Source organism: Perna viridis, chromosome 6 (assembly GCF_037379345.1).
Source record: "Perna viridis isolate PV_CMFRI_1.1 ecotype Kerala chromosome 6, ASM3737934v1, whole genome shotgun sequence".
NCBI lineage: Eukaryota > Metazoa > Mollusca > Bivalvia > Mytilida > Mytilidae > Perna > Perna viridis.
In genome coordinates, this window is record NC_142450.1 from 23,687,126 (window position 1) to 23,712,535 (window position 25,410).

The 25,410-nt window shown below is 33.6% G+C and overlaps 2 protein-coding genes across 14 annotated transcripts in view; both read left to right on the plus strand.

Moving 5' to 3' along the window:
• The window catches only part of LOC148614150 (neuropilin and tolloid-like protein 2), a 42,215-nt gene extending 39,692 nt beyond the window's left edge, over positions 1-2,523 (plus strand). For all 12 annotated transcript variants that reach the window (XM_088588014.1, XM_088588007.1, XM_088588009.1 and 9 more), the window contains one exon: positions 150-2,523. In XM_088588014.1, coding sequence (XP_088444140.1) covers positions 150-751 — 602 coding nt within the window. In that variant the 3' untranslated portion in view covers positions 752-2,523. The remainder of the gene's footprint in view (positions 1-149) is intronic.
• A 6,278-nt stretch (positions 2,524-8,801) lies between these two features.
• LOC148614151 (uncharacterized) lies at positions 8,802-18,391 on the plus strand. 2 transcript variants are annotated; one of them, XM_088586167.1, is made up of 13 exons: positions 8,802-8,898; positions 9,597-9,728; positions 9,932-10,006; positions 10,265-10,341; positions 10,631-10,718; positions 10,911-10,981; positions 11,354-11,499; positions 15,635-15,766; positions 16,180-16,346; positions 16,505-16,581; positions 16,876-16,963; positions 17,512-17,681; positions 17,906-18,391. In XM_088586167.1, the coding sequence occupies exons 2-7, from the start codon at positions 9,602-9,604 to the stop codon at positions 11,408-11,410; spliced, it is 495 nt and encodes a 164-aa protein (XP_088442293.1). In that variant the 5' UTR covers positions 8,802-8,898; positions 9,597-9,601; the 3' UTR covers positions 11,411-11,499; positions 15,635-15,766; positions 16,180-16,346; positions 16,505-16,581; positions 16,876-16,963; positions 17,512-17,681; positions 17,906-18,391. The 2 variants fall into 2 exon arrangements, with proteins under 2 accessions (XP_088442293.1, XP_088442294.1); XM_088586168.1 differs by having other exon boundaries at positions 8,819-8,898; positions 9,600-9,728.
• Positions 18,392-25,410: the final 7,019 nt, after the last annotated feature.

The following is a 25,410-nucleotide window of genomic DNA, read 5'->3' on the forward strand; positions in this document are numbered from 1 at the left end:
CGAAAATACGTTATAACGGGCTACTTTTTAAATTGGAATAATAAGTGCAGGAAAGTTGCAACAAAAGGACGAGACTTGAAATATGCATTTCGGAAGTAATTGCTTAATAATAATGATATATATAATAATGATTGCTTTTTTATATTTAGGTTTTAATGGTTTCAGCAGGTTAATCTACATCATAATTTATGTTGGAGTACCAGTGACCTCTGTGCTGTTAATTCTGTTTTTTGTTATTATTGCTCTGTTGTGTTACCGCAGTAAACGAAGAAAACAAAATGTCGTCAAGATGGAATCCCAGAAGCCTCAGCAGACTCATTGGGTGTCACCTCATATCCGGTCGTCTGACCCAAGTTCAATGGCAGCCCAATCCGCCACTCTGCTGACAACAAGTTTTGTTTCGGATAAAAATCCAAATGAGTTAGATGACTCCTCAATTGATAGGCGGCGAAAAGTTCAAAACAGAACTATTGAAAATATTAAAAGTAGTGAAATGTTTAACAGATGCAAGGAAAGAGACAAATCACCCCTAGACCAAGAACGAGGGGAATACACTACGTTTAATAGACTTGGAGCAGAAAGCGATGAAGAAAACCATGATATTGTAACACACAGTATTCATTTAGAACCACAAGTTATAGGAAATACTAATAGTTTTAAGACGCATAAAAAGCGTTCTTCCTACCACATGATGCAAGAACTGACACTTGATAATGATTCGAACGCAGAGGCTCACTTGCAATCATTTTGATATATATGTAAAACATTGTGAAGTATCATTTCGTGATTGGTATAAATTGAGTTCTATAACATCAGTGAAATACGCACGTAATCCCATAAGCAATGATAGGATAAAGTTATCTTCCTTTCCATTTGCAAAATGTAATGTCATTTTAAGTCTGTATGCAAAAGATAATTGATCTTAGCATTTTGCTACAATTGGAAAGCCGTTTAAAACGTTATGTGATCTATTAAATTTTCTTGATGACGACAATTTATGTCTAGATTCAGACGACAATCGTTCGCTGAATAACATGTACATCCCATTATACTGTTTTAAATGGAAAATAGTGGTTAAAAGATTTGAATTATGTTATAAATTACCGAGATTTCTTGATAAATATTCCATACAGAAGGAAGTACTATATTAGCTTTCACGTAAAACTCCTGTTTTCAATGCATCACTGATATACATTCTAAATTTGTCTGTAACACAGTAGTATATACATTGTACAAATATTGAGATGTATTTCCAACATTCAGTCATAAATCTCATTTTGTTTGTACACATTGTATTTATCTAATAATTTTCTACAAGTAGGTTTCTTACCGAAATTGTTTTTGTTCAAATGGGTGTTAAGCTTGATTTTTGTTCTTTTTTTGTCTTTTGTTCATACCAACAGTCTTTGGACCATTTTTCGTGTTTTTTTTTTACAAAAACAAAATCTCAGCTTGAGCTTTTCTTTACATCCTGGAGATTTTTTTCTCCATCGGATCAAACTGATACAGGGAAGATAACGTAAGCATACAAGATTCTGAAAAATTCCCATTTATAAAATAGATACAAGAAGATGGGTCGGAATTTGAGCTGAGAAGTATTGGAGGACCTCCTCAAATCGACAGTTTTCCATGAAAGCACGGGCGTCCAGTTTTGTCCTAGCAAATAAAAATTAAACAGGCTGATAACTCGACTATAAAACTGTTCCTGATTTCCTTGGTTCATTTGTAGACATTTTGTAATACTACTCGCATCACATTCCATTTCTTCTATGTTTATCTGTTTTTGCATTACATTTTAAGTGTTGTTAGTTTTTTACAAGTGAGTTTATAAGAATTAAAAAAAATATGTAGAATGTCTAGTTGTTTATGTCCTTCGACTATCTTCTGATCTGCAAGTATTGTGCAGAGTTATATAGGAATGGATCCGCAGAAGGACTTTATTTTTGAGGATAGAATTCGTGAAAAATTATTATTTTATAAAAAAAAACAATAAAATTTGTGACGTAGGCAGTAGGTAAAACAAGGTATAAAAACCCGCCATTTTGAATGTTTAATTTGACTATTTGCACCACCAGGAACAAGTAAAAGAGACATATATATATATATATATATATATATATATATATATATATATATATATATATATATATATAATTTTGGTAAGATTAGTTATAATTTCATTAAAAAGCACTGAATATTTCAAAGGCAGATAACTCTTGTCAACAATCTCATTTTTCTAACATTCTATTGAAAACTTTCTGAGCAAATCCAGTGATGCATATATCAAATAATTTTTTTTTCAAACAAAGGAAGCATTTTTGAGTATATTATATTGTCAGATCAGTGACTTTTTGACATATAAAACAGGAGAAGTAATTGCTAAGCAAAGAACAATTAAACTTCTACAGGTCACCACTTGGTCGTCAATGATTGGTAAATTTCATACCATACAGCAGGCTGTAAATTTCCTCAAAATAAATTAAGTGAATTATTATTATTTTTGAAATATAACATGTTCAATTGTGTATTTAGTTCTTAATTACTTGGTCTAGTATTGCTTGTATTGCACTGTGTATTAAATAATACACATATTATGTATTAAAAACTTTATTAATACCCAGAAAATGTGTCAACAAAACTAGCGGGAACATTTATTTCATACTAATAAAATAACTACTCTAGCGAGAACATTTCATATCTATTTTAATGCAGACGTCTCCCTCACAGAAATTTTGAATCAATGTTTAAAATAGCATATGACACTAAACGTGCAAAAAATTATTCGCTAATATCAACTTCAAGGCTATTAATATAGCAAAACGAATAGAATTGTCTCCCGTTCTAAGCCGGTGATTAAAAATGCACGTAACTTTTTAACCACTGGGCGGTTATTGAATTTCTACGAAAGGTTTTCCGCCATTTTACAATTCCGAGTTTTCTACAGATTTTATGGGAGAAAAAGATTCCCATCCAATGCTTTCGGGGATTACATTTTAGATTTACAGTTCGAAATCTTGTAAACCCCTTGAAAGAGAATCTATACAAATATACATGTCTTATATCAGATGTGTCCCATTTCACGTCCTATCTATTCAATGCAGCAAACATTTGAAATTAGGGGATATAATCAAATTTAAAATAAAAAATAGGATCAGACCTGTGATGGAAGTGACCAACAAAAACAGAAATATTTTTTTACAACGCAGTACAAGAATATGGAAGGGGATATCCGCCATAAATATGTTAATCGAATATTGTTTAAATGTTAATTCGTGAAATGCATTTTTAGCACTATAACTTGCAGTTTGTACGTATCTTTCTATGCTTAATGTCGTTTCATTTTCTGTAACATCTTTCTATGACGTTTCTACAATTATTAATTTGTAAAATACTTCTTCAAACCCTGAAAGTTTTCCAATATCTTTCTTTGTTGAAAGTCATAAATCAGTGATTTATACAGGTTATATATAAATTAAAACATGTTTCTTTGAAAATCAACACGACCAACACGGTTACAAAGAACGCACTATCATTTGACAAATGAAGAATAAACATGTTACTCATTAGTGATTTTTCACCGGAAGATCGAGGGGGTGGTATAAAAACAGGACCGGTATTTTCCGGTACTTTTTTGGCTTAAACTTTTGCTTTATTTAATGGCATTAGAAAATTTAATGATTTCTAAAGAAGAATAAAAGTGCTTTTTGGTATTTTAAATTGTTTAGAGATAAATCCACAATCTTGACAGGACGAACTTTTTTCGTGGTGAAAAATCTTCATTTATCGACATAATTAGGCTTACAAGTTTAATATACATGTATATATTTTATGAAAATTTAATGTAGATAAAATAAAATTTGGAGGTATCATTCTATATAAAATCTTAATCAGTCTCACAACAGCAGCTTTATGAGCAGAAATATTGTCAGGTCGAACTACATATATTTAATGTTCTTCGTAATCTGCCTAAATTGGATTAACAATCTCTAATCACCATTAACTGGGTCGTAAAACTTTCATACCTTGTTAATCTAATTCATAACCAATCATGCAGGTAAACGGGTTTTGGACCAATTTAATGGACTGTATAATCCGCACTATGGTATAACAAAACAGTATCAGAGAGCTGTTTTGAAACAAGAGAATGAATGACAGGAACTGCCTGTTAACATGATTGTTCTCGGTTTCCACTTTTTACAAAATAATGAAAACTATGAGATTCTTATAGGCTTGTCTGGTACAGGTAACTACAACCTAAAAACGAGTTTTCTAGAGCAGTTATTTCGAGAGATGAATTAGTTATTCCTAAAAGACTTATCGCACCTTCTGACATAACAGAATACATAAAAAAGCCTCAAATCTATGAATGGTCTTCCTTAAATCAAGCAGAGCATGAGTTGGGGGATGAAAAATGGCATGTAAGGCTGAGGGATATTTATCAGACACATCACACGTACAGGAAAAAAGTTGTCTCTCCTCCCAGAATCATCAATTCCCTCCAGCAGTAAATAGTCAACATGCACTTGCAAGGTATGTAATAGAAAATAACCTAATCATCCGTGTACCCATTCAGAGTGCCTTTATTGTTCAAGGTAGAAGTGGTAAGTATTGTGTCACAACAGTTCCCAAAGAATCATGTCAATGTCCACCTACAACAACATGTTTCCATATCCTAACAGAAAAACTTCGCATTGGGTTTGAATCTGTTGAAAAGAGAACCGTTGTCAATCTTCACCTACTGGCAAAAACAGTAGAAAGAGAACATGCAAATCTATTCCAGTATCAAGAAAAAAGTTACAATTTAATTTACAGACAATCCAGGAAGATGACACTGAATGAAACACGTACATGTATAGATGTTAATCCAGAATTACCACATGCTTAACTTAACCTACATATGAAAAAGAGGAAACTCGATTACAACGAAAAACATATCCAGGCAGAGACATTTTAACACAAAGCATACCTTGGGTAAAAACGTTAAGACATGCATTCAATTTTAACAAAACAATTTCCACAGTCACTAGTGTTTGACGATGGAAAACAAAAGTGGTCATCGCACAGAAAATTTTAAAAAGTGCCAAGCAAATCGGCACAAATGCCCCATACAGGCAAGCACCATGGTGTAACATCAGTCCAAACAAATAAAAAGAAAACAGGTTTATGTTTCAGATAGTTTATTTGATAAATTGACAATTCCTCAGGAAATCCAGTTATCACAGATTTACTCATACATGTAACAAAATACGCGGCTTCTCGTCAAAATCCCAGAAATTCATAAACAATCTGATTCAGTTGATTGTGGTTTACATGCCATTACAAACACGGTTGCATTCTGTATAAGTAGTTTTACTGGAGTCTTCATATTCAGTAAGAAGAAAAATATATGAAAGACCATTTGATTTCATGTTTGGAAAAGAGAGAGTTCAGGATGTTTCTAAATCACTAATGGGTCAAGTAGGTAAGGTGCAATCAAAAACTGCAACAGTAGAAATGAACTGAGGTTGTGGTGAAGCCGAGGGTATTGAGGACATGGTAGGTTGTGGCCATAAAAATGGGGTTAAAAGCTGTAGTGTTTGGAAACACAAATCTTGTGCAGATGCTATGTATATTTTATTACTCAAACACCATAATACTATAGTACAGAGAACAAATTCAATACAATTTGCATGATACATAATATACATAAGAAGTTGGTTAGTGTACATGCATTGGAAGAAATAGTATTAAGTCATATTCATGATGAATTTCTATACACATAAATTTAGAGAACTACCCTGGAGACAACATCTTTGTAATTTGTCGCATAAGTTTACATAAATTGTTGAGAACAGAAGGTGATGAGCTATTCATCAAAGCTTTAGATTTAATAATATTTGGTCTTTTAACAATTTTTTCTGCCAGAAGGATTTTTTTCTGTCACTATCAAACGATGTGCACTTAAACAAATATTGGAACTCATCCCCAACATCTCCCGAATTACATAAATGATATTTTCTATTTTCTCTATTTATATTTGCCAACGCCCAATTCAACGGGAAGTTTATTATTCAAGGTTCTAAATCTAAACAGAGTAATAATATTTTTTGTCATCTCAAATTCTGAAATAATTTTCAATTCCAAAATCTTCTTTGTACAATCTATAATTCAGAGATTCAAATGAGTTTTTTACTACTGAGTTCCACGACTGTTGAAATTGGTCTAAAAGGCTTTGCTTGATTGTCAAAAATATCCAAGATCCATTATGTTCCTGTTGTTCGTTCCAAACAAAAGACAAACCATACTCATCCAGGATTGATTTAACCTTTTTTACCTAGAATATTCTATCGCCATATTTTTAAGAGCAAAGTTAAATAAAATTGCAGGAAGCTTTTCAGATTTTCCAGTAACTAATTTAAGCAAAAGGTTAATGACTCTCAGTTTAATTTTTATTTCCAATGGATATCTGCCTAGTTCCCCGTAAACCATAAAATCTGGGATTGAGTTTTTGACATGCAGTAGGGTCTTACACAATTTTAGATGCACCCTTTCTATAACAGTATTATGTTCAATACCGCAAACTTCGCAACCGTATGAGAGAATAGGTCGTATAACACGGTCAAATAAATCTAACTGGTATTCCAGGAATAAATTGTGTAACCTGCATTTTCGTAGAACATCGTACATGGTTCGATTTGCATTTTCTACGTTTACCTTTTTCGCTTTTGAAAAGCTACCAGTTCTTGACAACAATATACTTAAATAATTGCAAATATCAATCGTATCAAGAGATGCATCATTGTGCATTGTACTCAAAACTTATTTTTTTCATACATCTTGTCTTTTGAAAAAAACAACAACCTTACTTTTGCTAACATTGACTTTAAGTTTCCACAATGTGCAATAGTCATAAAATGCATGAAGTTGTTTTTGTAGATCGGATTCTGATTCTGATAGCAATACCATATCGCCCAGCATATAATACAGTGAAAAGATTTTAAAATAAGAGAGTTCAGTTTCAATTTCTTCTGTTAAAAAAATCAGTCCATGAATGTTTCGATTCTTGAAAAAGTCTTCTAAATCATTGACATGTATTGAAAAGAGTATAGGTGACAAGTTTTCTCCTTGTGTGACATCTATGTTACAAGGAAAGAAATCGGAATATTCTTTTCCATAAATTAAATACTCTAGACTTTATGTAATTAATGCTAAACATGAAAAAAACACGGTATAGCACAAAAGACAGCCCTACTCAAATATACATCAAACAATTACACCAGACACAATTAGCAGATGCACTGTTTATATTCGGTTAATCTTTCATAACCTGATGTCATTCGGTAACACAAATTGACTCAATAGAAAAGAATGGATTTATGTATATAATGTTATAGGTCTAACTATGTTGATAAATGAAGATTTTTCACCCCGAAAAGATTTTGGATTTATCTCTAAATTAATTTCAAATATCTATATATCAAAATGAAGCACAAATTAACAACTTCAAGAATCCGATAAAGAGTTTTGACAGACTTAAGTAATTTTTTTTTATGTTTTGTTACCATACTCCCGTAAAAACTGCACAAATCACGTAAGAGAAAGAGTCCGTCCTGTTAAGATATTTCCCCTTTAATTTTCTCAAAATTAAATATTTTTATATCAAAATACACCGTTTAATATAGGCTTAACGACTGACATTCATCACTTAGAGAAAAAATATCATTGTTTGTTCCCACATCAGAATCGGATACCAAATTTGAAAATTTCCTGTTAGAAAAAGTTCGTCCTGTGAAATTTTCAACAACATACACACTGACATCAAAGTATATCAAAAACTTTAAGCTTTAAGAATATGTTAAGGATTTGTGACAGACATGAAATAAAATCCAGATATTTGATGTTTTCTTACCGTACCCCCGTAAAAAAACGGCACAAATCACGTATCACAGAACAAGTCCGTCCTGTCAAGATTTTTCTACTTTAACGGACTCCAAATGAAATAATTTTTATATGTATAAATGTACCTATTAGTATAAGATTTAAGAATAAGTAAACATTATTTGTTAAACATGACACGTTTTATGAATAATGAACTTTATTCATCAACATGTCCCCCTTTTCACCGCCATTTTCTTGTCATAAAAAGTTCGTCAAGATTTTCGCTTTATTACTCGACATTTTCAAACAAACTTTAAATGATTTAAAAGCACTTTTATTTTTCTTTAAATCCTTTTAATTTTTTAATTCCATTAAATAAAACATAAGTTACAGCCAAAAATTTACCGGAAAATGCCCGTCCTGTTTTTTAGATCTTCCGGTGAAAAATCACTCATGAGTAACATGTTTCTTCTTCATTTGTCAAATGTTAGTGCGTTCTTTGTAACCGTGTCGATCGTGTCGATTTTAAAAGAAACATGTTTTATTTTATACATAACCTGTATAAATCACTGATTTTAGACTTTCAACAAAGAAAGATATTGGAAAACTACGACTTTCGGGGTTAGAAAAAGTATTTTACAAATTAATAATTGTAGAAATGTAAAAGAAGATGCTACTGAAAAAGAAACGACATTAAGCATAGAAAGATTCGTACAAACTGCAAGTTAGAGAACTAAAAAATGCATTTCACGAATTAACATTTAAATAGTCTTCGATTAACAAAGAAAGAAAATACAGAGAACAAATGAGCAAGTAACAAAGTGAAAGGAAACGCGTTAACATATTTATGGCGGATATCCCCTTTCATACAAGAAACACTATGAACTTTGTGTTGACGTTTTCGCTTTGCGTGCAAACACGAACGTCACTGTTAACGACGTTGACAACCCTATAGTCGATTGAACCACCCAGACGAGTTTTTCTGAGCAGGGATAATAATTCGTGGTAAAAGTCATTGGCTTTTGCTGAAGACATTAAAAGGTAGTAGTCTAAGGAAGAAAAGCTCTAATTATAACATTGAGAAAGGTCGTTTTCCTGTCGTTGGTAGAAGCAATTTCGCCGAACTTTTTTTGTTGTATAGAAAAGTTATGATTGACGATAAACCTTCTACAAATATCAATTGAACTAAATATTGTGGACTCAGACATTTTTGAACTGATTTTAGGTGTGTTTAATTGTGTAATATTTTTGAACAGTAGCCAGGTTTAAAAGGTAGATGGTTGTGGTCAAGCCAAAATACTTTAACCCCGCCACAATGTTTGCTCCTGTTTCAAGTTAGGAATAACATCTGGTCTCTGTATGTGTTGTTTCGTTTCCACTTTCAGTTTACTTTTATGTAGCTGGAGTATATAGGAGCAACTCTTTCGCTGTACCTATGTAAAATGATGTTTTGGGGCCAGCTTCAGCCAGCCCTTTGATGTAAGGTTTTCCTCGTCGTTCATTAAAGACCATTAGATAGCCTTAAGCTAACATTTTTAATCTCGTTAGGGTTGTTGTCTCTTTGACATGTTCACTATTTCCATTCTCGTTATATTGTTCACATGTGCTTGTACAACTTCTTAATACCTTTCCGCCCTGGCAGGGAAAGCTGACAGATTTCTAGTGGGACTTGAATAATTATATTGCATTACGTACATTCTTTAGTATCGAATGCAATTTAAATTTAACTTTTTTTTCAGTAGTAATGGAGAGAAGAGGGCAAATAATTACGGATGAAGGTGTCCTTTCGGTAGCTGAAGTCCACTACTCTTTAGAGGATTGGGAGTTCATAAAGAATAACAAGGCCAAATACGATACCAATGATAACATCGGTAAGTCAATGTTTCGTGACACGATGCGACTGCATCAACTGGTTAGTGTAAATGTTCTCATGTTAAAATGTTTGTCTACCCAAAGAAGCTATACTCAACACTCATATTATACTCTATTTCATTCCTCTTACTTGTGTTTTACCAACATTTTTATATTACATATTATGGTGTTATGGTAAAGTGGTCTCGTAATTGTTTTTCAGGACAAAATCCCAACATTCGAAGTGACCAAGCAATCAGAAAGGCAAACGTGGCGGAAACATTCAAAACCGAACTGAGTGAGTTGCAAGTTTTTTCCTAAGTGTCAGCATATACAATTAAGAAACAACGGAAGCCTATATTTCTAAGTCTACGAGGCTTCCGTACAATAGGCTTTCGTAAGAAATGTGGACTTGTTTATCATTTGTATATAACTGTAGTTACTAGAGCCAATTTTACATCTTTAATTTTATAAAGCTAAATTTTAGTATGGATAAAACAAAGTACATGATAAAGGCATGTTACTATAAGCAAACCAACAAATAATTTCTTTTCAGATGCACTGCAGAAGCAGAAAGGACAACTAGACACAGTCATCAGTGATCTTAGAGCAGGAAGAATTGAAACCACCACAGTAAGTACACATAGACGGAAAGGTTTAATTGACCAAATAAAAAACAACTGAAATCATCACCCCCCCCTTTTCGGATATTCTGGATCCGCCACTTATCAATAAAACTCCTGCTTTTCACATATGAAGATGCCTATAATGCTAAGCACGGCTGGGGAACTTCATTTAGACTACATCAATAGACACATGCAAGATAAAAAAAAAACACAAATTATGATCCACAATTAAGCCTATCCTTAAAAAATAAAACCATGCATCACTATATCATACCTGTATATATGTTTAATTGCAGAACATAGAAACAGTGAGAAATGTTGAGATTGAGGACCATAAAGATTCATTAGCAGTCCTTCTTGAACCTAAGATTGAGGAAGACGATGGTAAAATATACGACTTAACTAGTTAATGTCAATAATTATTTCAGCTTAAATTGCAAAATACTATCTCTTGAGACCCTTTAAGTTGAATTTTAAAGTTTTAACTGTCTAACATATAATTGTTCAGCTTTTTAACTGAAAGTGAGACAAAACTACTTCCATGCACTTTATCGGGACAAATATTATATTTTACAGTTAATACGCAAGACCTGAATATGACTGATGAAAATGCCAATGAAATGATGCTTCCAACTGACATGTCAAAGGTTCGTACCTTACAAATATAATCTAATGTGCTAAGCTTAAATAGCTTCAACTTGTATGGCAAATAAACAAACTTCTAACAAGCAAACACACAATTAAACCAAAAGAAGTGTACAAGCTCACACAAACGCAACACACACACACACACACACACACACTAATTCTTCAAGTCAGTACATAAGAAATTTACAGTCACATGATCAATATGTGTACCACACCATGTTAAAGTCAGATGACCAATATGTATACCACTTCTCATCAATGTTGCATGATACATGTGTTTACTAATCCTTATAAAAGTCACATGACCAATATGTATACCACTCATTATCAAAGTCAAAGTCACATGACCCACATGACCATTATTTTTACAGGATCTCAGCAAAAAGGTGAAGAAAAGGAAATGTGGAAAAGTTGGCACAACAAAGTAATGAAAGAAATAAAGGATGCTAAAAAAGAAAAGAAAGATTGAGAAAGGAATTTAAGAAGGAAAGAAAGGAGACTGAAAAGCAGGAGAAAAGTATGCATATCTCGACTTGAATACAATTATAGTATAATATAAACATGAATTATAAGATAAAGGCAAAATGTGTACAAAGTGTGGCACATAAATAAAAAACACAGAGAATTTTTTGCTTTATCTAAGTATTTATACCTCATGACCTACAGAAACAACCATCAAGGTGTTTGTAAAAATTGCCTTCCTAAAATATTGATACGTCAAATTTAGTTGAATTTTCCAACAAATTTTCTATTTATAAAAACCAAAAAAAAATATCTATGTCATAGATGCTTTAGGGTAAATTTAAATAGCTTCCCGGTTGTTTTCTATATGTATTGAATGTACCTGAGGCATAACAGACCAAACAGAGAAAAATGATGTGCCACCCATTGCCTGATTCTTACACAGAATGGTACTTAATAGAGCAATATATGTTGCATTGCCGAGCAAAATGGCAAAATGAAGTTGCACACATTGTCATGCCAGGCATACACTACTGTCCATAAAAAAAAATTAGCACATTCCCGCAAAACAGGAAGTTGACATTAGACAGAAAACTAAATCGCTTACAATTTTTAAGCCCATTCTAGATAAAGTTTGAAACTAATCCATCCAATGGGAGTCAAGATAATTGCCACAAAATTCGGACAGACAGAATGATGAATGGAATCATAAACTACGGGCTAAGCATATCTACATATCTTTAAAATAATGAGCAACTTTCTAGTTACATCTTAAAAGCATCCAATCTTATTCATGAATACGAGCAAGGTTATTGAAAACAATAAGAATTGACATAAAGATTTAAAAAAAAACGACAAAAAAGCTTAGTACCAAGGCTGTGGATTGAACAAGGTTACAGTTGTATGTAATCATGATCATGTAAAGCTACATTGTAATAAGTATGTACACATAAAACGTGTTATTACCGGCATTGTAGAAATCTAGAATTCCCACAGGTTGATGGCAGGTGTTAAAATCAAAGTACTCATGTATTATATCGATCGTTTGAATTTTTACGCCTCAATCGATCGTCAAGAAAAAATGGAATAAAAGGAAAGTACGGGGATCGAATTCAAACGTTTCTCAACACAAGCTTACTGTTATGAATAGTTAATATTGAACTTTCTGTTTTATTTTTTAAATTCACCATTCTGATTACAAAGGTCATTGAAAAAAAAAACACACACACACACACACACACACCAACATTTATGATACATCACAACAGTGCACCAGTTTGCGTAATATTCAGGTTCGATATCCGTTTACATGGTACACCTAAATGAATGTCTACAAAACTCTCCGACATAGTGCATAATTGAACTGCATTATACTAGTTGGCCATTCTCAGTTTTGAAATTATTTGGTCGAAATTCAATTGATCGACCTCCAGGTCGAAACTGCGTGTTAAATCATTCAAACATAGTCCACAATCATTGAAATAAATCATATCCTTAGATACATAATCCTCTCAACTAGCTACATTTCTCAGTTAGTAAGATATATAGCTCAAGGGCCACAAGTTATCCTTTATATACACGTATGTGTCATGTACAAGCGCTTAGTTTCTAGACACATAGTTCCAAATGTTATCGTCTAAGCAAAGTTTCATTTTTGTTTGTCATCTGCGGGTTTCCGATGTCCAGAGGCGGTAAACGTAATAAAAATACAGGATACAGCGAGAAATACATCAGGATGATTTGGGGGTTATGCCAACCCTTTGTAAAAAAATGACCAAAATATGAGCGGCGAATAATACCCATTTTCTTTATACAAGTTTCTTGATCGAAACCACATGCACCCCCTTTTAACCGATTGGGTCTGCATGAAATATTCGAGGACAGCTATTCCAGATTGGTACTCAGCATACCTCTTTATATTTCAATTCTATGACTGGTGACTATTTACAATCTTGCAGGGTTTCATTTCTAGCTAAGCATCAAATGATGCAAACGACTGGTTTATTCGGGTAAATGCATAGACAAAAAAAAAACAGGTACTGATGAGGTTAGATGTCAACTATTTTTAATTGGATCGCAAATTGGTTTGTTAATGCAAACCAAGTTAATAAGCATATTTAGTTCGCAGAAAAAAGTTGTTTATTGGCGTAAATAACATAGAGTTGAATTTGAACCTTAATAGGGTATGCCAATATGGGACTACTTTCCTGCGGTAGTGTAAGATAATTGCCGATGCTATCAGGCTTTACAAATTTAAAGGCTCTGGTGAATGCTATATCAATTCTGATCTTCGATCTAAATTGATAAAAACTCATATACCCAAGTGTTGCTAATCCATATACCCAAACGTCGCTAGCTATTACCCCGGGGAAATCACGCGCGTACTTATGCTGTGTCTTTTTTTTATATTTACGGAATGCAAGCCATTTTAGCAAGTTTTTCAAAGGGGTGTAAACCACCATCATCCGACATGTCTCATTAATCACTTTCGGGTCAAATAGCCACCCCTATGTAGTACCAAAAACACACTGAACCTAGACCTATGCATTTTAAGTGCATTAGCATTTGTGTGTATTGGGATTAAAAGTAGTCAAAATAAAGCTGACAATGTATGCTTTAAAATCGTATATGTAATTTACTACAAAAGTGTATGAATATTGTTTACATGTGTGAGTAATTTGCCTGGCTCCATGTTGTCAGTTAGCAGAAAAGGTAAAATTGTGGATTTTCAGTATTATTTATTCAAGTAAAATCATTTTTTGATATTGCAAATTCAACTGAATTTCTAATTAAATTAGAAACTGGATTTTTCGTATTCAGTTACGATTAGAAAATCATTTTGTAATTTAAAAAAATGTGACTGATTTTGTAATATTGCAAAATGACTTTTTAATATTACAAAATGAATTTCTAATATTAAAACATCGTTTCTAATATTAAAAAATCGTTTCTAATATTAAAAAATATTAAACAATCGTTTCTAATACTAAAAAATATTAAAAAATAATTTTGTAATGTTAAAAAATGATTTGTAATATTAAAAATGATTTTGTAATATTAAAAATTCATTTTCTAAAATTACAAAATATTGATTTTTGTCCACTTTCGCTTACCATATGAAGAACAACCTTTTTCCGAAAATGCCATTTTAAACTTTGTGCAATAGAAACTTGAGGAAAGTAAAGCAAGAAACGTACGCAGATTGAAATCCGTAATCCTGGCTTTAATATTTGATCACATTACATAATTTTGTTACTTACAACTTGTATTTTGTAAATAAACTGAGACGATTGAAAGTACTACGGCGTTCCATAATTTAATTCTGTTGAGTTTATGAATTGTATCGTAAATTCGACATAGCTTTATTGTTACTCCGACATTCGATATCGTAATTTTGACAAAACTTATCGTCATTCCGCCATAACTATATTGTCATTTCGACATAGCTGTATCGTTGGATGTTGTAATTACGACGTAATGCTTTTTTTTTTCAAGTGGTCTTAACCGGCTTCCATACAAAACAAAAATAATGGCTTGTAAAATAATGCAACCATTTTTTTCATATTGAATAGAAAGTATATTAAAATCCCCAAAATGTAAAATATTTGGCATCAGCGGAGGATCCAGGAATTTATGATGGGGAGGCGTAATTACGTGAATCAGTATAAACAACCCTTCCGATGTAAGTGGTTGGAATTCCGTTCCTCAATACATAGGATGGTACCAAGTCAGAAAATAACTTGCATGAATATGATAAATTGCTATATACAACACAATATTTAGCAGATTACGATAGCCTTGGGTTTTCTCTTTGAAAGAGGAGGCGTACGCCCATTACGCCTTCACACGACCTGGCCATGGCCATAAGGGATGTTTTGCGTGACGGAGGTGTCATGTATATAAAACGCTTCATGAACTTTGTGTTGACGTTCTCGTTTTGCGTGCAAATCCGAACGTCACTATTACCGACGTTGACAACCCTATCATCGAAACCTCTTGGACTGAACAATCCAGACGTGTTTTTCTGAGCAGGGATATTATTTTGTGTTAAAGGTCTTTATCGCATGCAGAAGATATTAAAAAGTAGTCTTACGTACAAAATTTTAAATATAAACTATAATTATAACGTTAAGAGAGGTAAAATAATTTCGTAAGTACTGAATATAAACTTAGATTTTAACTTTTTTCAGTAGTAATGGAGAGAACAGGGATAATAATAACGGATGAACGTGTCCTTTCGGTAGCTGAGGTCCACTACTCTTTAGAGGACTGGCAGTTCACAAAGAATAATAAGGCCACATACGATGCCCACGATAAAATCGGTAAGTCAATGTTTTGTGAGAACACGATGCTACTGTTTTATAGTAGCCAATGTCCTCAACTCATTGTACAGCATGAGAGAAATAATTAACAAAAGTATAAATGGAATTTATACCGGTAGTCTATAAAATATACCTTGTTAAACGAAAATACTTTAAAGCATCTCTGTCTTCAATGCTTGGCAATTTATTTTTATCTTATCACTTCATAAATACCGGTTAAGGTGAGAAGATCTCCATTTGTTAAATCCGTACCTTTGTAAATGTTCTCGTGTTATAATGTTGGTCTACCCAAATAAGCTATATTCACCACTCATATTACACTCTGTGTCATTCCTCTTACTTGTCTTTTACCAAATTTTTATATTCCATAGAAGGTTATATTACGGTAAAATGATCTAGTAATTGTTTTTCAGGACAAAATCCCAACATTCGAAGTGACCAAGCAATCAGAATGGCAAGCGTGGCGGAAAAATTCAAAACCGAACTGGATGAGTTGCAAATTTTTCCTAAGTGTCAGCATATACAATTAAGAAACAATGAAAGCCTATATTTCTACGAAGCTTTCGTACAGTCGACTTTCGTAAGAAATTTGGACTTTTTACTATTTGTTTGTAACTATAGTTAATAAAGCCAATTTTACATCTTAAATTTCTTAAAGCTAAATTTTAGTATGGATAATACAAAGTACATGATAAAGGCTTGTTACTGTAAGCAAACCAACAAATGATTTCTTTTCAGATGCACTGCAGAAGCAGAAAGGACAACTAGACACAGTCATCAGTGATCTTAGAGCAGGAAGAATTGAAACCACCACAGTAAGTACACATAGACGGAAAGGTTTGATTGGCCAAATAAAAAGCAACTGAAATCATCAGAAGCCCTTCCCCCTTTTCGGATATTCTGGATTCGCCACTTATCAATAAAACTCCTGCTTTTTACATATGAAGATGCCTATAATTCTAAGCACAGTTGGTGAACTTCATTTAGACTACATCAATGGACACATTCAAGATAAAAAAAACACAAATTATGATCCACAATTAAGCCTATCCTTACAAAAATAAAACCATGCATCACTATATCATACCTGTATATATGTTTAATTGCAGAACATAGAAACAGTGAGAAATATAGAGATTGAGGACCATAAAGATTCATTAGCAGTCCTTCTTGAACCTGAGATTCAGGAAGACGATGGTAAAATATATGGCTTAACTAGTTAATGTCAATAATTATTGAGACCCTTTAAGTTGAATTTTAAAGTTTTAACTGTCTAGCATATAATTGTTCAGCTTTTTGTTTGAAAAAGAGACAAAACTAGTTCCATTCACTTTATCGGGACAAGTAATATATTTCACAGTAAATACACAAGACCTGAATATGACAGATGAAAATGCTAATGAAATGATGCTTCAAAATGACATGTTAAAGGTTTGTACCTTAGAAATATAAACCAAAAGGAGTGCACAAGCTCACACAAACGCAAAACACACACACACACACACACACACACACACACACACACACTTCTTGTTAAAGTCAGTACATAAGATATTTACAGTCACATGATCAATATGTGTACCACACCAAGTCAAAGTCACATGACCAATACAACTTCTCATCCTCATCAATGTCACATGACAATTGTGTATACCAATTCTTATCAAAGTCACATATGTCAAATATGTGTACCACTTATTATCAAATTCAAAGTCACATGACCAATTTGTACATTGTTTTTGCAGGATCTCAGCAAAAAGGAGAAGAAAGAAATTAAAAAGCTAGAGAAAACAAAAAAGAAAGATGATAAGAAACTGCAAAAAGTATTGGAAAAGAAAGTGAAACTATACCATCAGATGGAGGAGGACAAACAAAAACTGAAGAAAAGGAAATGTGGAAAAGTTGGCACAACGATGTAATAAAAGAAATAAAGGATGATATATATAGCCTTGAATATAATTATAGTATAATACAAACATAAATTATAAGTTAAAAAGAAATTTACCATATGATAATTCAAATTCAATGTAATAGTGTAAAACAAAGAAAGCTACACCTAAAGGTTTTTAAAGGTGAAAGGAATGAGCACAGAGGCTGTATGAAAAAGCTTGATGATTTATTTTCAATTTCAATTTCCAGAAAATAAAAAGAACCAAATCAATGGCAAAGATGTTACAGAAAATGAACCATCAAAAGATCATACAGAAAATGAGCAATCAAAAGATGCAACAGAAACAGAGCCAACAAAAGCTGTTATTGAAAATGAGGCAACAAAAGATATAACAAAAACTGAACCAACAAAAACTGAGGTAACAATAGATGACATGGCTAGAAAGAAAGTTGAAGCTTTGTTTTATGTGGGAGGATCCAATACTTTTGCTGCAGAAAGTAAGAACAAGAAACAGAAGAAGACACTTGTCGACAGGATTAGGGGACTTTTCTCATGCTTCCAATACGCAAGAAAAGTTACGTCATGCTGAAGAAAAAAATAACTGCGGAACTATGAACTAATGTTAAGAACAGTTGAAAATATCAGAAAATGTCATTAAAAAAATAATTATAATAAAAGCAATAAAAAAAATACTAAAACCGACCAGAAAATACAAAAAAAAAAAAAAAAACAAATATCATAATTATAATAAATATATTGATAAAATAAATGTTTTTTTAATGATTTTCACAAAAGTTACTAAATATTGTCGTCGACTGCTTGTTTTAATTTTTAATGCATACTAGTTATCATTCATTTTATATTTATTTAATTTACCTGAAGATAATATGTAACATGAACTTATTTTAAACATATTTTATTCAGAAATAGTTTGATTACAATTACAAAACATAATAGTAATAAGACAAGGATTCGGAAACAAGCATACCTTATACTAAGTCCGTCTTCTTATAAGAATGACTATTTGGTTAGCACATATTTTCTATTGCACGCTCACATGTTGACGAATATAATACGTGGCGAGGAGAAAATGAAGTATTTAGGGAAAAAAGGGATGAAATGCATTAATAGGTAGTTGTTTATAGTTAGGTGTTCACAAACCGTTTACTGTCTACTATATACTTTTGCACATTTGTAAATATATAAATATTTTGTTCTAAAGTTACAGCATCTGATCCATGAAGCAAAATTTTTGGAGTTAACGGGACTGGTAAATCTAACAACAATTTGTACGTCTCGCGAATGGCTGCATACTTGTTACAGTGAAGAAGATAATGGGCTGACGTTTCAGATTGACCACATGTACAATATGGGCTATCGACAAGATTTCGCGCAAGTAAATGAGCATTCAAAGAATTACTATCCATATGTAATCGTGCATGGAGCACCTGACCGATTCTACTGCCGATATAGAAGTACGTTGGGCATTTTACGTTCTGAACTTTCAAATAGTTCTTGAACGTTTCTAACGACGACGCCTTACGAATGTCGACAGGCAAGTTGTTCCATAATTGAAGGTAAAAAGTAACCAGAATAGGTATTAGTTCTCGTATGTATTTCTGCACGTTGTTGGAATGTCGAGTAAAATGGTGATGCAGGTCCGAAACCGTGTTTAGTATCAAATTACAAATATAGTCAGGAGCATTCTTATGCATCATTTTATGAATCATAATAAGTTTATGATTGTTTCTACGATCAGCGAGCTTATCCCACCCTGTCTCAACATATAATTTTGCAATAGAAGTTAGTTTAGACCCACCTGTTACTATATCGTCTGAATATAGCTGAAATATTGCTGCTCGGACGTTAAACCCCAACAAACAAAAACCTGTTACTATACGCATGGCCTCGATTTGCACACTCTCGACTTTTTCAGATAAATATTCTATATTGTTGTCCCAAATGACGTCGCCATATTCCATTAGTGGTCTAACGTACGAGAAATACATTTGTTTCGTGTGTAAATCTATCAAGAACTAATCTCAAGCGACGAAGTGCATTTACACGGGTAAACGCTTTTCTGACAATATTGTCGATGGGATTATTCCACGATCCGTTATCTGAAAATGTTATAACCAAATGCTTATGACTTGTCACTTCCTGTATGTCATGATCCTTCATCTTTAATACCTGATGTACCACTCGTATAGACTTGCGCGAAATAAGCATCGTCTCGGTTTTCTGTGGATTAAATTTTACCAGCCAAGCAGTTGCCTACTTGTGAATTTTCGCAAGGTCATTATTTAAGATATTCGCGGCGATAACAGGCGAATCGACGGTTACAAAGAGGCTAGTATCGTCAGCAAATAACTTAATAGTTGCATCTATGTCTACAACGATGTCGTTTATGAATATAATAAATAACAGAGGTTCTAAAATCGAACCTTTTCCGTTTTTAAAAGCCGGAGTAACGTTTGCCTTTTTCCAGTCTGTTGGAAAAATTGCATTAGTCAACGACAAATTAAAGAGTCTACGTAACTGCGTTTATAAAATTGGGGCACCAGCTTTCAATAAACGTGGATTTATAAGGTCAGGCCCACAAGCCTTACTGATGTTCAAATTGAGCAAGACATCCTCAACGTCCGTCTCTGAGATACATATTTAATCGAGCGTAGTATCCCCTAAGATATGGTTAGGAAGAACAGAACCAGAGTCACGGTTTGCAAAGAAAAAAACCGATTGAATTCGTTTGCCTTTTCGTTATCATCGGAGATAAGCACATCGTTTTTTAACAAAGGAGGGATGCCGACACTCGACCGCTTCATTCCAGAAATTTGGTTACAGATTTTCCACCAGTTTTTGGTCGTTGGTTTGCAGTTTACAATTTTACTAACCATATTTGCAATATAATCATTTTCAGAGTGATGAATAAGAGTAGTTCATTTCGAATATGTCTAAATTTTGCCCAATCTGACTCTCTATTTGACCTCCTTGCTTGTGAATGAATTCGCCGTTTTTTTACGTATTAGTCTTCGAATGTTATTATTCATCCAGTTCGGATCCGATTTACGGACTGTTACATATCTATTTGGAATACATTGCGCGGCCGCATCCAAAATACGCGTCGACACTTCGCGTGTTATAGAATCTACATCACCTTTAAGTCGTGGAGTTGAAGTTGCACACATTGTCATGCAAGGTATACCCTACCGTCCATAAAATATAAAAAAAAAGCACAAAACAGAAAGTTGACATTAGACAGAAAACAAATCGCTTACAATTTTTAAGCCCATTCTAGATAAAGTTTGAAATCAATCCATCCATTGGGAGTCAAGATAATTGCCACAAAATTCTGACAGACAGAATGATGAATGGAATAATAATATGGGGCCTATGCATATCTATATACCCTTAAAATAATGAACAAATTTCTTGTTAAATTTTAAAAGCATACAATCTTATTCATGAATATGAGCAAGGTTATTGAAAACAATAGGAATTGACATAAAGGGGTAAAAAAAACGACAAAAAAGCTTAATACCAAGGCTATGGATTGAAAAAGGTAACAGTTGTATGTAAACCTACATTGTAATAAGTATGCCCAGAATAAACACGTTAGCTTTTTAGAATACACTCTAACATATACTTTTATACACTCTTTTGAGACTTTGGACACACCCAACTGATCCATCACATGGTCCATTATTTAATAATGACGAATCTAAAATGGAAGTAGAAGACATAGGTTTGTCATATGCTCTCTGTACCGACTGGTCTTTGACATCACCATATATTTTTTTCAAGTTCAGACAGTGTAAGTGTTGCAGTCAAAGGATGAAGACAAACACATTCAATTGTTTAAGTTCATTACTTGTACGAAGTAAATCCTCTCCTAATGTCTGCATCCAAACCTTTGCAAAGGTACTTTTAATATTTAATATGCTGCTCAACATAAAGAATGGTAGGTCCTTTGTTAAAAAAAGATTAATTATAATGAGGTTAAAAAAGAAAAAAAGTACTATCTTTCAAAAAAGCTAGCCGTCGCGGTAAATTTTTATAATATTCTATATTTCATTCAGGAAATAACACATGGCACGCGATTTCGATACAGTTTTTTTTCAGTATTTGGCCAATGGGGAAACAGAATTGCGTCCAGGTGATTTGCGTTTCCATGGAAGAGCGTCTTTAAGGTCAAAGAGTAAAAACCGAAAATATACCGACTGCGCCGGAATAAAATTAAGAAACTTGCACAGCCCACACGCCCGCATTTTGAAGCCTCAAATTAATTTTATTTGAAAAAAAAGTGTGTAAGCTAGGTCAAAAAGCTCTTACTCCTACACACATTTGATAAATACATATTTTTTTCCTCGTAAGGTCTTTTGGATACATAAAAAAAAAAGAAAAAAAAAGACGATACTCAAGTTTGGAATGGGAGATCAAATGAAAACAAAAAAAAGTACACCCCGAAATATGTAACCCGCACTCGTACCAGTACCAAATACATCGTACCCAAATCACTATATCGCCGTTTTTTTTCCTATTATTATGAGGAATTTTATACTGAAACTGGGTCCAAAAGTTCTAAATGATATTTTAAATCAATAGAAGTAAAAACGAGTTGAAAACATTTATGATATTCTAAATTCAGTCGATTTTATGTTCTCAAAAGTCCCCAAATATGTAACCGGAAGTTACCGTACCAAACTAACAATTACTCTTTCTCACTTTAAAGTCTGAATTTTACGTTTTTCTGAAAATATTCAGAGGTTAAAACTTCACTTTAAGACTTTAGATAAAGTTATGAAAGATTTGATATTGTTTGAAAAAAAAGCAATGTCGGAGTTTGAATTCCATACTGTACTGTAGCACGAATCCCCGTACTAACAAGTAATTGATACGATCTTATCAATAATGAAAAAGAAGGTCTCATAAATAGAATCTTATGCGATTTTAGTTTATATTCTATAAAGTTGATCCCAAGTGCGGGAGCGATTTACATCCGGCTAATTATATTCTAGATCCATTTATGAGGATTTTTCCTTAGCAATAAAAATCAATTAACACGTTGATTTTTGCAGTTTCAAATCGCTCTCCGGATTAACTGGACAATTATCATTCATCATCCTAACATGCAACGCCCTTTGCATAGTTGTACAAAACAATCTTTCCTGAATATAAAACTTGTTTTTCCAGGCTTTGTAAAAATCTATGTGTCATATAAAAGCGCTTAGTTTCTGGACATATAGTTCAAAAGAAACGTACAGTATCATACCCGTAAACCATAAAGTCTGAGAACATAATTTCAACAATTGTGGCTAGTGCAGGAACATTGGCCATGCACCTACAACTCTGTTATAATAAGATACACATGGCCAAAATAGTCAAATAGATTAAGAATGATTAAAAAAAGCAATAACAGCAGACCAAAAATGACACAATACCCGAGAAATGCATTATCGAAATTCCTATGGCATCGTCTATGCATACATGTAGTTTCAATTTTGTTTGTCATCCCCGGGCTTCTGGTGTTCCGAGGAGGTAACCGTAATAAAAATACACGATAGAGTGGGAGATACGTCAGGATGGTTTTGGTGGTTATGCCAACCCTTTGTAAAAAAATGACCAAAATATGAGCGGCAAATAATACTGATTTTCTTTTTGATGACTATTTACAATCTCGCAGGGTTTCATTTCTAGCTAAGCATCAAATGGTTAATTATGCGTCTGAAAATAGACAGGCAACTTTAATACATCGACAATGAACGACTGGTTTATTCGGGTAAATGCATAGAAAAAAAACAGGTACTGATGAGGTGAGATGTCAACTATTTTTAATTGGATCTTTGTTAATGCAAATCAAATTAGTTCGCAGTTGTTCATTGGAATAAATTGATTGATTGGTTGATTATTGGGGTTTAACGTCCGAGCAGCAATATTTCAGCTATATTCAGACGATGAACATGAAATGGATGATAAAATGAACATGAAATGATGATAAAATGAAAAATGGGATGGGACACAGGGGCAATAAGGTCAACAAATTTTTATTGCCACTAGAAAAAGGGGAGGGATGGGTTAGGTCGGGCAATTTAGCCTCCTGTGGCGGAGCGCAAAGATTCCTACTCCTATCGAATACCACAGCAGAGTTCTTTAACGTGCGAGGAACGTGGCTTCTTCCCCAACACTGTGCATCACTATGGTTTGCGGTCAGGTTTTCCGTATTATAGCCTGACAACCCCGGCATGTAACATGCCAGGAGTACCCCATTCCACTACCTGAGACACACATCCCAGTTGCTCTGTAGACAGAGCGCCTAACACCCGGCTAGGTTTCTAAGCACTATTTAGTCGCCTTTTACGACAAGCTTAGCACCGCTGCAGGCCTATTCTTTTGACAACCGGACCTCCACGGGTCTTCATTGGCATAAACAACAAAGGATTAAATTTGATATATAATAAGTACCTATAAAGGTGACCTAAATTTCTGCATTTGAACCTTAATAGGGTATGCCAATATGGGGCTACTTTCCTGCGGTAGTGTAAGATAATTGCAGATGCTATCAGGCTTCACAAATTTAAAGACTCTGGCGACTGTTATATCAATTCTGATCTTCGATCTAAATTGATAAAAACTCATATACCCGAGTGTTGCTAACCCATATACCCGAACGTTGCAAGCTATTACCCTGGGAAAAATAACGCGCGTACTTATTCTGTGATTTCTACTCCAGTAGTTTTTCAAAGAGATGTAACCCACCATCACCCGACAACCTGGATGGCGGTCTCATTTGTGAAAGGAAGAACAGTAAACCCTTTTCTTAGAAACCTAAACTATTTACAGTTCGGTAATTAGCTAAATGGTTTGAAATTAATTATTCAAAAGTAACCAAATACCTACCACAGCTTACAATAAGTCACATATTTGAATTTTAAGTCTACTTCTGTCCACTGCTCCAATCGGACAGTGAACTAGTCTGTGGGGTTGGACGGTTACTGCCCTTTGCTCAAAATTTAAAAAAAAAAAACGAAGTCTAAGTCTAAATTATGAAAAAGGTCTATTGCTGTTTGTTTTCAATGAGAAATGAATTCTGCAGAATGTCTGCATGTCATGACGTCTTCTTGAAATAAATTCCTGACATAATCAGGCGCGGATCAAAAGACTGGCGTACCGGGCGTACGTCCCACTAAATCGGTAAGAAAAAAAAATCACCACAAGTTTCACCCCGTAATATGTTTTGTCTCGCTTTGCACGGCATTTAATTCAATTAACGCCCCCCCTAAACTCAAATCTTGGATCCGCCCCTGCTAATTATGCAAATGACCCACGTCGACATCACATACTTGTCACGCTGCAGCGTGCGACGTTCTCTGCGGGATTAAAACTTTCATTCTTTCATATTTATTTTTACTAAGAGTACGAAAAACCTCACTTTAACGTTTCATACGTTCCCATTTGTCCCTAAAACCTGCAGAGGTCGGGGGGTAAAGTCGTTATCCACGTTAATATCCGTAGACAGGGGCGTAGCTAGGCTTAAATGATGTGTTTTCAAAACAAATCATCAGGGCTGCTGACCACCTCGGAGAGTTGGCTTCACGGCAGGGGGTCTGAAAGCTAGTTCCCAGAGGCTCAGAAAAAAAAAACGTAAAATCCCACAGTCTTACCGCTTTCTGGCACTTCAATTGCTGTTGTTCATGAGACTCATTTTGAATTTTGACTGATATATCAGTATACAAAGGCTCTGACTGTACTAAAT